Source organism: Scyliorhinus torazame, chromosome 16 (assembly GCF_047496885.1).
Source record: "Scyliorhinus torazame isolate Kashiwa2021f chromosome 16, sScyTor2.1, whole genome shotgun sequence".
Taxonomy (NCBI): Eukaryota; Metazoa; Chordata; class Chondrichthyes; order Carcharhiniformes; family Scyliorhinidae; genus Scyliorhinus; species Scyliorhinus torazame.
Window position 1 is genome coordinate 13,589,109 of NC_092722.1, and position 12,666 is coordinate 13,601,774.

At 48.4% G+C, this 12,666-nt stretch overlaps 1 protein-coding gene across 6 annotated transcripts in view; it reads left to right on the forward strand.

Annotated features, from left to right (window-relative positions):
- Positions 1 to 12,666, forward strand: part of agrn (agrin) — a 538,795-nt gene that overhangs the window by 394,120 nt on the left and 132,009 nt on the right. For all 6 annotated transcript variants that reach the window (XM_072477973.1, XM_072477974.1, XM_072477975.1 and 3 more), the window contains one exon: positions 91 to 297. In XM_072477973.1, coding sequence (XP_072334074.1) covers positions 91 to 297 — 207 coding nt within the window. The remainder of the gene's footprint in view (positions 1 to 90; positions 298 to 12,666) is intronic.

Here is a 12,666-nt window from a genome sequence, read left to right on the forward strand (position 1 = left end):
TTCCATTCAGAAAAACACCCTTCCAGATGTTGGCACCTGGCACATTGATCAGAGCGTACGGTTAAAACCACCTCACTGTTTCGATTACAGACAAATGCGAAGAGGAGTGCAAGTTTAACGCAGTCTGCCTCAACCGGAGGGGCATCGCCCGCTGCTCCTGTGACCGCATCATTTGCGACGGAGCCTACAAACCGGTGTGTGGTCAGGACAACAAAAGCTACAGCAATGACTGCAAGCGCAAGCAAGCCGAGTGCCAGCAGAGAGCCTTCATTCCGGTCAAATATCAGGGTCCTTGCGGTAAGTGCAAGCAGTGGCTCTGTGCGCGGGGCAACCAATATGTTTTGCTTGGATGTAAATCTGTCTGTTGCCGTCACCTGTGTAAAGATATTGCACACTGCCTAGCTTCTTCGTGACTTTAAACAAATATCCGTTGTCTATTCCAAATGTTACCTTCACAACTCGACACAAGAAGTGAAATTGGATTGATGTTGCAATATAGTTTCTGTTCAACACTATCCCATTTCTCCTTTGGATCCATTTGCCATCGTGTCATGTCACATCGTTCTACGTGCCCATTACATTTGGTAGTGCCAGACCACCACTCCATCACTCTTGTATCCCTTGCTGCATTTTCAAGTGTTTCTGTTTCAAATGTGTTTTCTCGTATGCAGTGTCTCACCGATGATCACCTCTTTTTGTCTTGTCCCGGGAACTGTCCAGTCAGAGTCGGAGCGGCGTGCCACTGTCCCCTGCAAGTTCGACCTCTGGCCCTATCTGTGAGGGCTCTTCGGATCTTGAATGTGACCCTGCCGGACCAGGGTCGGGAGAAGTTGTCAAGTGAGGGGAAAGGTCAGGTCTGTCCTGGCCCAGAAGGATTTGCTCTTAAGAATGCAACTTTCTCAACATTTAAAAAAAAAACTTAGACGAAATGAAGCTGATGGTTTCAAATGCTGCCAAACATTCCTCTCCCGTTTGTTTTATTTACGGAAATGACAGTTAACAAAAACAGGGTTCGATATCTTTAATGAATTGCAATGTTTCTCAGATTGTGACTTTTTTTTGTGGGGGGCGGGGTCTTTCAAATGATACATCCCCAAGCTCTCGGTATGTTTTATCTTCTGCTTACAAGAAGCTAGGGACCTTTTGTAAGGTTAGAGGTGTCTTCTTGTTCAGGATGTATTGCTTGCCCATTTACTGATACTGTAGTTCTAAAAAGCTATCCCCCCCCCTATCCTCTCAAATGGCATGCTGCATGATGTGGGAGGGAGTGCAGGGTCAGGTGCAGAGGTTAAAAGTGAGAAGATGTGCCTGTTACACTTGGATTTGTTTCCGTGATTGGTGAGAAGCGAAAATAAGCTCAGAGGATTGTGTGTGATTATCCCGTGCAACGCCCCCCCCCCCCCCCCCGCCCCCCGCCCCAAAGTCACACACCGTCCTCACTTAGACATGTGACACCATTCCGTCATTGTTGCTGGGTCAAAAAATCCTCAGCCCCTGACCGTAATTAGGGATGCACAATAAATGTTGGTCAAACCAGCAAGGCCCACGTCCCAAGAATATATTTTTTTAAATAACAAGGGCAATGCCTCTCTCTGTGCCACAAATATATTTTTGACAAATATAGAATTATTGCACCATGTTTACACATGTGAAGTTGATCCGTAAAAGGCCTTCTGAAAGCACATCATTTGCATGCCTTGGGGACAGGTGAAAGAGGTTGGGTTCGCAAATTAATCTTAATTATTAAATGTTCAAGTGAATTGATTCCATTTGGACTCTGCTACTTGCGCTGTTGGTGTATTGCACAAAGTTTGCTTTGTAGCATTTTCACAGATGGCAATGAATCCCCAGCTGTCAACAATTGAAGACTCACACTGGGCAAGCTAATATCCCCCCCCCCCCTCAACTGCCACACAAAGATAGGGCCTCACCCTAATTGGAGAATTTGAGTCCTAATCCAGGCTCTGGCTGAGCCCGAGGAGTGTGCGCGTCGATCCAGGCGACTAGTTGGAGCGCGCAGGCGGGCAGGGGACAGGAATAATTCCAATTTCACCTCTGTGGCAGATTGCTCCCTGTCAGCTAATCATGAAATGCCACGGGTGCCAAACATGACAAATGTTCTCCTGTGCAAACAAGAATCTGATGGAGGGGATTTTGATGGGAAATAATGGGTTTATGGTTTTAGATTTACTTCAGCGCAAGCTTAAACCTGAAGGTTTTGGTTCCTTCCCTTATTGGTTGTTGTTTTTTGGTGGTGGTGGTGGGGGGGGGGGCTCCGCCGTTGCTTATTGAGCAATATAAGGTGGAAAGTGTCAGTCTGGGCCGCCTGCCTGTACTCAGTTAACAAATCCTAGCTAGAAAGAGCAATCGCGCTGCCAAATCCGTGTCTAATTTGAATGGCAAGGGAAAAGGAAATAGCAGCCAGCGATCATGCTCCTTGCGCTCTATCCAAGGACACCATGCATGTGCAGAGAGATGCTTTTTGTTTCCAAATAGTCAGGACGGCAATAAATTCTCAAATTAAAAATAACGATTAGGTGAGATCACGGAGGCTGTCTGTGGAACTGTGGAAAATTAGGGGAGGTGAACATTTTTAGATCAAGAAGGACGGATGCATTTTGGACTCTGAAGTGATAAGGTTGGTGGGAAGGCCAGCTTTAAATTTAGGACACCGCTAACTTCAGAAAAAGAAATAGGCACGGTGTGAAATGAGTAAATAATTTCTTCATTTTTACACACCGATGCTTAAAAAAATCTTGTTCCCTATTGAAAGCTAACATTCCGCTGAGCGAACGCACTAAAATGGGTGGACAGATTTTCAAATGGTTGGGGTCTCCCCACCCAGCCGCCTTTAGAAGTGGGGTTTTGAACAATTATTTTTTTGTTTTAAATGAGTCATCAGTATTTGCCACTTGATTTCTCCCACTCTCTGTAACGCTGGTACCAAGGCAAGAGATTACGTCATTTCCTAAGAATTTCCACCGATGTTCTGGTCAGCGATTGGGAATTATGGGAATGTTACCCCTGAATATTTGGGGGTATTGGTTTTCTTTTTGGTATTTGTTCTTTCACGGGAATCGCTGGCCAGGCCAGCGTTTGCTGCCCATTCCTGATTGCCCTCGAGACGGTGATGGTGAGCAGCCTTCGTGAACCCCTGAAGTCCATTTGGTTGTTGGTTGAGCGTTGTCTGGAAACACATGTTGGTCCCAGGAGAGTGCCAAGGGCTGTAATGACACTGATAGGTACAGTTGTCAGTCTGCTCACTGAGTGGTATATCAACTTCTTTGCATTTGCAAGTGTAGAAGCTCATTCCAGCTAGTTCCCTCCAAACCCCCGCACGCACACACCTTGACAGGCTCCAGATATCCAGATACACTGTTGAAACAAAATTATCATAGTTCGTAAACAGCACAAATTCCCACTTCACGCAGATATCTTTTGATCAAGAATGCTACCATTCAACTTGCATTTAGTTAGACCTTTGACACAGTGAAAATGTTTTTGTTGTCTCACAAAATTGTCACTGGGCCAGGTCAAGAGCTCTGACAGGTGATCAAAAGCTTGGTCCCGACAGGTTGGTTTTAAGGGACAACATGCAGGCATAGAGAGGCAGAGGGGTTCAGGGAGCGAGCTCCAGAGCTTTTTTTTTGGGGGGGGGGGGGAGGGGGGGAGACGAGGCCATGAAGAATTTGAACGCTGGTGCACAAATGTTAAAAATCAAGACATTGTCAGGTTACGAATCGGGGACGGGTGTGATATTTGAACAGGAGTACGTGCAAGTTAGTATACAGGCTGCAGCGTTTTGGGTCAACTTAAGTTTACAGATGACGTCCAGACAGAAGAGAGTTGGAGTAGTCGGTCTTGAGGTATCAGAGGCATGTGTGAGGGTTCAAGCAGCATATTATGTCAAACAAACAGCAAATTGTCAGAATGGAGGAATTAGAGTCAAATGGTCAGGTTGCATTTAGAGACTAAGCCAATTCCTGTGAGGATATAGCCAATCTGTGTGTGTGCGTGTATGTGTGTGTGCGTGCCTGTGTGTGTTCCTGTCTCTGCCACCTTCACTTGTGCATGGACCACCCTTATTTTCATGAATCATAGCTTCTTAAACTGGGCGTGTAATAGCTAGCCTGTTGCCTGGCGTGCTGATTACAAGCTGTCTTGTGTGCAAGTCTGCATAAAGGGTGTGTGAAAAAAAAAAATGTGGATCTTCTCGGCAGATTGACAGTAAATCGGATTAGAAATGTTCATTAGACAGACTGCTAGCTGCATCCTGAAGTATCTTGACAAGCTTCTTTTCAGATTGTAATGTCTGTGCCTCGATTGTTCCAAGATAAAGCAATTACTGACCTGCAGTCGGTGAGGGCTGCTTAATGTTTAACTAGAGCAAACGCTACTCCTTTGTTTGCATTTAAAATGTGTTAGATTTCATCAATCTATCCTCATCATGTTGTTTAACTACTGGGCTGCATTTTCACTGAATAAGAGACTGAGTATTGTGAAACTGTTTTTCCTGAGTTCCTTATTCATTCTGCCTGGGATTAAAAACCCTAAAGGCACAGGAAATGGTTTAACCCATCATGGACATCGTTCTTCATGATTTCAGAAAGGCAACTATCCCCCCCCCCCCCCCATCCCCAACCCACCCACCACACACACACATACCATCATCCTTGGTTAAATTACCCTCCGAGGTAAGTAATAAACTTACCAATTTTCGGTCCAGTTGCAGTGTAAGAATCAGATTTTTGTCATGTATTGTCATGACGAGGAAACTTTGGGATGGTTAGTTAAGATGTGTAGGCATGCATGCTTTTGTGCGCAATTCCTTTATCCACTTGTAACCACGGCATTAATCTTTTCAAAGTCTTGGCTCGCTCATTAACATACCAGAAGTCCGCACATGTTGCCACATTCATTAGTAATATCGCTCAGCGTGGTTTGCCCATTGCTGACGCAAGGTCCTGTCAGTCCCCTCTATGAGCGTGTATTTTGTCCTGTAATATCTCTACCCCCCCCCCCCCCCCTTCATTTCCCCCACTCCAAACCTACTTGTAAAAAAGCATCACAGAGTCAAAGAAGGAAACTTCACATTTTCGTCCTTCACTCGAAAACTCCAGGAATAAATTCTGTCCAAGCTGCATGGCAGGAAAGTATTTTGAAATCTGTACTTTTGCGACCCAGGGTTAATGAGCAGAGCATCTCGTGATTTAACTGCTTATTAGGCGTCAAGTGGACAGTTATAGGAATAGGTTTTGACACACGTCAGCACCGTTTCTCTCTTAAGTATCTTTCCGCTTGCAATGTGTATTTTTTTTAAACTTCAGCAAGTGTGATTTCATTTGAAGAAGTGGCCATTGTATTGTTCAGGTCTGGGAGCCGCAGTTTAGGAGGGGGTATGAGGGTGTTGGAGGGAACGGGGGGGGGACGCTTTCCAAGAGAGGGTACAGGACTGAGGGACTTCAGTTACAAACATTGAGGAGAGAAGCTGTGGGCTGCTCCCTGTAGAAAAGAGCAGGTTGAGAGGAAATTTGTTAAGGGATGTTGAGAATGACGAGGGTCTGCACTGAATGGTTAGAGAGAAACTGTCCCCGGAGGAGGAGGAACGGGCGACAATCAACGGTCAGCGGTGTACGGTGAATGGCAAAAGACCCGAAGGCGACATGAGGAAGAATACCGTTGTCCACACCCTGGTTAGGGTCTGGGAGCCCACTGCCTGCCTGCGAGTGTGGCAGAGGCAGATTCAGTTGGGGTTTTGAAAAGGGAATCGGATAATCAGCTGAAGAGAGAAGTCGGGGAAGAGAGTTGGTTTTACACAATTTGACCACTTTCTGCGCTGTAACCGCTCTGTGGTTCAAGGTGCTGCAGTCACGTCTGTTGGTGTGGGAGCCACCAGCCGCAATTCAAATTTACAACAAGGTCCTACCATGTGATTGGCCTGTATTTTGAAGGCGATGGGCCCTCGATCACATCTCTCAGTCGACCTGACCTGTGTTGACCTTTGAAAACCTGCAGGCCTCTGCTGTCCCAGCCAGTGCCCCAGGTGCTGCATCATCCGATCAGGGCATTCGTCTCCAGGGAAATGGAAATGTGTGTCACGGGAAGCTTCACCAGTGAAACGTAACCTGATCTGCAGAATTGTCCCAGCTTGCAGATACTACTGCTTTAATGAACAGAAGAAACCCATTTTTATCTTAACCTTTGGGCAGCATTAACTACTCACAAATCTAGGGTGGCACGATGGCGCAGTGGTTAGCACAGCTGCCTATGGTGTCGAGGACCCGGGTCCGATCCCGGCTCTGGGTCACTGTCCGTGTGGAGTTTGCACATTCTCCCCGTGTCTGCGTGGGTCTCACCCCCACAACCCAAAGATGTGCAGGGTAGGTGGATTGGCCACACTAAATTGCCCCTTAATTGGGAAAAAAAAAAATTGGGTACTCTAAAGAAAAAAACTACTTACAGATGTTAGAGGTGCCACCTTTCATATATTCATGTGTGGGATGTGGGCATTGCTGACTAGGTCAGCATTTATTGCCCATCCCTAATTACCCTGGAGAACGTGGTGTTGAACTGCTGCAGTCCATGTCGTGCAGATATAACCTACAATGCTGTTCGGGAGGGTGTTCCAGGGTTTTGAAGGGAAGGGACGGAATATTTCCAAGTCAGGACGGTGTATGGTTTGGAGGAGAACTTGCAGGTGATGGTGTTCCCATGTATCTGATGCCCTTGTCCCTCTGGGTGGTCGAGGTCACGGGTTTGGAAGCTGCTGTTGAAGGACGCTTGACGATTTGCTGCAGGGCATCTTGTCGATGGTAATCAGTTGCTGGCACTGTGAATCGGTGGTGGAGGGAGGGAATGTTTGAGGTGGCCGATGGGTGCCAATCAAGTGAGCTGCTTTGTCCTGGATGATGTCGTACGTCTTGAGTGTTGTTGGAGCCACACCCATCCAGCTAAGAGTTTTCCATCACACTCCTGACTTGGTCCATAAGACCACAAGACATAGGAGCGGAAGTAAGGCCATTCGACCCATCGAGTCCACTCCACCATTCAATCATGGTTGATTTCAACTCCATTTACCCGCTCTCTCTCCATCGCCCTTAATTCCTCGAGAAATCAAGAAATTATCAACTTCTGTCTTAAAGACACTCAACGTCCCGGCCTCCACCGCCCTCTGTGGCAATGAATTCCACAGACCCACCACTCTCTGGCTGAAGAAATTTATCCTCATCTCTGTTCTAAAGTGACTCTCTTTTATTCTAAGGCTGTGCCCCCGGGTCCTAGTCTCCCCTGCTAATGGAAACAACTTCCCTACGTCCACCCTATCTAAGCCATTCATTATCTTATTAGATCTCCCCTCAACCTCCTAAACTCCAATGAATATAATCCCAGGATCCTCAGACGTTCATCGTATGTTAGGCTTACCATTCCTGGGGTCATCCGTGTGAATCTCTGCTGGACCCGCTCCAGTGCCAGTCTGTCCTTCCTGAGGTGTGGGGCCCAAAATTACTCACAGTATTCTAAATGGGGCCTAACTAGTGCTTTATAAAGCTTCAGAAGTACATCCCTGCTTTTATATTCCAAGCCTCTTGAGATAAATGACAACATTGCATTTGCTTTCTTAATTACAGACTCAACCTGCAAGTTTACCTTTAGAGAATCCTGGACTAGGACTCCCAAGTCCCTTTGCACTTCAGCATTATGAATTTTGTCACCGTTTAGAAAATAGTCCATGCCTCTATTCTTTTTTCCAACGTGCAAGACCTCGCACTTGCCCACGTTGAATTTCATCAGCCATTTCTTGGACCACTCTCCTAAACTGTCTAAATCTTTCTGCAGCCTCCCCACCTCCTCAATACTACAAAGTCCTTGGGCGAGATTCTCCGACCCCCCGCCGGGTCGGAGAATCGCCGGGGGCTGGCATGAATCCCGCCCCCGCCGGTTGCCGAATTCTCCGGCACCGGAGATTCGGCGGGGGCGGGAATCGTGCTGCGCCGGTTGGCGGGCCCCCCCCCGCGATTCTCCGGCCCGGATGGGCCGAAGTCCCGCTGCTAGAATGCTTGTCCCGCCGGCGTGGATTAAACCACCTCTCTTACCGGCACGACAAGGCGGCGCGGGCAGGCTCCGGGGTCCTGGGGGGGGGCGCGGGGCGATCTGGCCCTGGTGGGTGCCCCCACAGTGGCCTGGCCCGCGATCGGGGCCCACCGATCCGCAGGCGGGCCTGTGCCGTGGGGGCACTCTTTTCCTTCCGCCTTCGTCACGGTCTCCACCATGGCGGAGGCGGAAGAGACTCCCTCCACTGCGCATGCGCGGGAAACTGTCAGCGGCCGCTAACGCTCCCGCGCATGCGCCGCCTGGAGATGTCATTTCCGCGCCAGCTGGCGGGGCACCAAAGGCCTTTTCCACCAGCTGGCGGGGCGGAAATCAGTCCGGCGCCGGCCTAGCCCCTCAAGGTTGGGGCTCGGCCCCCCAAGATGCGGAGGATTCTGCACCTTTGGGGCGGCGCGTTGCCCGACTGATTTGCGCCGTTCTGGTGCCGGTCGGCGGACATCGCGATGATACCAGAGAATTTCGCCCCTTGTCAATGGTGGACAGGCTTTGGAGGGGGGGGGGGGGTTGTCAGGCGGTACATTACTCATCACAGAATTATTATCCTCTGACCTGCTCTTGTAGCCACGGTATTTATATGGCTAGTTCAGTTCAGTTTGTGGTCCATGGTAACCCCCAGGATGGTGATTGTGGGGGATTAAGAACAGTAATGCCATCAAAAGTCAAGGGTTAGATTTCCTCTTGTTGGAGAACGTTGTCTGACACTTGTGTGGCTCGAATGTTACTTACCACTTATCAACCCAAGCTGCCAACATCACCAGTTTAATTTCAAATGACATTACCCATTCCTCCAGAAAAGAAAAAGTCTTTAATTAATGATCCTTAAATTTCTTTGTCATATATGATCACAGAAACCTTGAAGACTAGACTGACAATTATTGGGGTTGGGCTGGGTGAAGGTGCTATAATTGGCCTCAGAGGGAGAATCATCGTAGAATTTACAGTGCAGAAGGAGGCCATTTGGCCCATCGAGTCTGCACCGGCCCTTGGAAAGGGCACCCTACTTAACCCCTGTTGCTCTTTTTAGCCTTAGTTTTATTACCTCTGATTATGTCACCTTTGCTCACGAGTCGCCAGGTATCTTTCTGATACCGCCACGTGGTTCAAGCTCGAGTTATGATTAATAAGTCAGCACACCGCTTAGTAAGATTGAAATCAACGGTCATTTATTAGATACAACAATTAATGCTTACACAATAATCCGACTATCTATATCGAAACCTACCACTACTGGCCAATACTTAACTTTAGGAAGGGCCCACCAGGTCAGGGAAACAAATGGCTTATCGAATCGGATCTGGCCCGCGGGATTCAAAAGGCTGATCCGGGTCGATGCGAAGGTCTCGAGCAGGTGAAGAAGGGAGAGAGAGAGAGAGATGTGAACTTGGCCACTCACTTTATAGGGCCCAGGGGCTTCCTGTCTCTCGGGGCGGCCCTTGACCCTGAATCCCAAGTGATTGGACTTGTTCCCAATCACTGGGTTCGATATGCTCCAATAATGGGGCGATTCCTCGATCGGGGGGGTGGTCGTTCACCTGTATTTGTTTCGGCCACTGCAGGCGCCGACAGGTCTGGTCCGGCATTCAATTGCTAATATGTTGCAATTGTTCCCGGGGATAGCCGATTAAACTGCAGATGTCTCGGTTGATGTGCTGCTAATAGTCTTGAGTATCGATCTGGGCCGACTTCCCCAGAGCCGAATACGCTATTCTGTCTGCAGCTGTCCGTTTGTGTCCTGTTGGCTGCTTTTCCCATCAGCCTTTTCAGTTAGCCATTTTAAATCGGGTTTTGGCCAAATTAATAGGGAATCAGCCATTTTAGGTGGCTACACCCCACACCTCCACCCTGTCCCCGTAATTCTAAGATGTGCGTGTTAGGTGGATTGGCCATGCTGAATTTCCCCTTAGTGTCCAAAAGGTTAGGTGGGGTTACTGGGTTATGGGGATAGGGTGGAGGTGTGGGGCTTAAGTGGGCTGCTCTTTCCAAGGGCCGGTGCAGACCCGATGGGCCGAATGGCCTCCTTCTGCACTGTAAATTCTATGTGTCTTAGGACCGTAGAGTTGCAAATCGCACCTGACCTGCGGTCAAGCATTGCGTTCTGTTCCTCTTCTCCAATTCTGCATTTGAACCTGACCCTGAGTGAAATGGGGGGAGTTACACAATCCAGACGTTTGCCTTTCAAAAACATTTGCTTCTCTTGGCTTTAGTCATGCCTGCGTCAGACATACCAGAATTTATTACGAACCCACAAATAGATGGTCAGGTTAGCTGGAGTAGTCATCCTTCAGTACATTCAGCTTGGGCGGCCTTCCTTTAAAAGGCAGCCCGGTTTGACGGCAGAGGCATTTCACTGCTTCAGTGGCAGCTCATCCAGGAGCATTTTGATCTCAGCTACTTCAGTTTGAGTTGATTTCAGTTGGGCTTAAATGGCAAGGCATAGGCTTGTTGAACCTGTAATCAAGTTCTGGTGATGTCAACAGATGATTGCACATTTAGGCAGCACCAGCTGAGATGTCACATGTGATTTCAAGCTATCCCCAGCTCCCTTAGGAAGCCGCAATGGAAAAACTCAACAGGAGGATTGAGACTGAGTCTGAAATATTGCTGGCTGCTTTTTCAGCACCGCCATCGATTTCTATTGACAGTCACTAAAGCACAAACCATTTTAATAATCACTAACCAGAGGCATCGCCGCAATTATGGCCGGAGTGATATTTGATGAACCAAACCAGTGTTAGAATTGTTTTCTCCTGTGGCAGCAGGGTGGCGCAGTCGTTAGCACTCTGCCTCACGGCGCAGAGGTCCCAGGTTCGATCCCGGCCCTGGGTCTCTGTCCGTGTGGAGTTTGTACAGTCACCCTGTGTTTGCGTGGGTTTCGCCCCCACAACCCAAAGATGTGCCGGGTAGGTGGATTGGCCACGCTAAATTGCCCCTTAATTGGAAAAAATGAATTTGGGATTCTAAATTTATATTTAAAAAAATAATTGTTTTCTCCTTACGACTGAGATGGCAGCTGTACTGCTTACCCTGTTGGCATCAAAGCAGAACAAGAGCCGAGAAGTCGGTTTTGGGGGGGGAAAAAATGTTGCTCCTCCGTGAAACCTGAGCGAACTGAAATTTTCAACTGGGCTAACCGTCCTAACATTTTACCAAATTGTTGCCAATGCAGCTGTGAGGCATTACAACTGTTTCAGGCATTTTGTTGTCAGCTGGGCCTCTTGAACTGGGCGGAATCCTGAAAAACAAACTGTTTTTCAGCAGCCAGATCCCCCGAGTCCTCCAAAGCACGCTGGAGCTGGTCAGAACTGGGCAGCGTTTTCTGGTCCGTTTCCACGCCCTCGCCCCTGACGAGCGGTAACCAAACTCTCTTTGAGGCAGCAAGCGATGCACCGCATTGGAGTTGGAGCCCCTGGGATAGGGAGGGAAACAATATCCAGGAATCACCCGTATTGTGAGCGAGAACATTCTGAAGAGGAGATGGGGGGCACTGATAGGTATTTTTTGAAGCTATTTCTGCATTCCCCTTCCTAACCCCATCTGTTGAGCTGTGCCTTTTCTGATGTTTTTTTGTCAGTTTTTTGTCACTGCCTGATTTGCCTTCACCTATCTAGTGAATGGCAGGTTGAAATCTGGCCACTATTTCCATCCTAAACTGGTTGTTTCTCTGTTGACTCCCAGTGAGTGAGATCTATCTGAAGAGGTGGACTCAGGGGCTTGGGACTGTCCCAAGATACACAGGATCTGACTCATAAATAGAACAACATAGGGTGGAATTTAATGCCTTCCCCAAGGCAAGTTTGGAGTCGGGGAGCATTTAATTTGGAGGGTGCCAGATTTAGGACCCCCTTTCCTTCCCTCCTCTGCCCCGATTAGGTTTGGGCCGAGAAGGATCACGGACAGCTGCTAGTGAGGTGGGCCTATGAACAAATCCTCCTCGTTGTCAGTCCCTCAGGGCCTGATCAAGGGATCTGGTGTCTGGAAGGCTGGTGGAGTTGCTGAAAGTCACCCCACAGACCTTGCTGCCGACCCCCATGACCCCGCCCCTCTCACCTTCACTCTCCTGTGAAGAGACCCTCCACTGTCCTGGGCAGCTCCCTGGATGCAAAGGGTAAGGGGCTGGTTCTAAAGGTCACCTCCCTGCACTACACCCCCCGCCCTCCCATCACTTCATGATACCGAGTCACTCGATTAAATTGAGGGAAACTTTAAGGGAAACAACAACAAAAGTTGTACCTCCATAGCAGAAACTAAGGCAGTGGATTGGGGAAATGCCATATTGGTCCAGTCAGCAGTCATCTGACTTGCTTTGTAGACCTGCATTACCATAAGGACAGCCAGTGTCGAGCCTTGTTCCCGAAATTTCAGAGGTTTGAATGCTGAGTTTTCAAGACTACACTGAGGTTTATTTTTAAAATGAGAGGCGCGCCCGATTCCCATGAAACACCGAGGCCATTTATTTGTGATGCTCGGGACACCTCGAGAGTTTCAACGAAATATTGTGGGACGTCGCAATCTGGATCACGACCAGCGAGGGCGCGATCCAGATAAACATATTTAAAT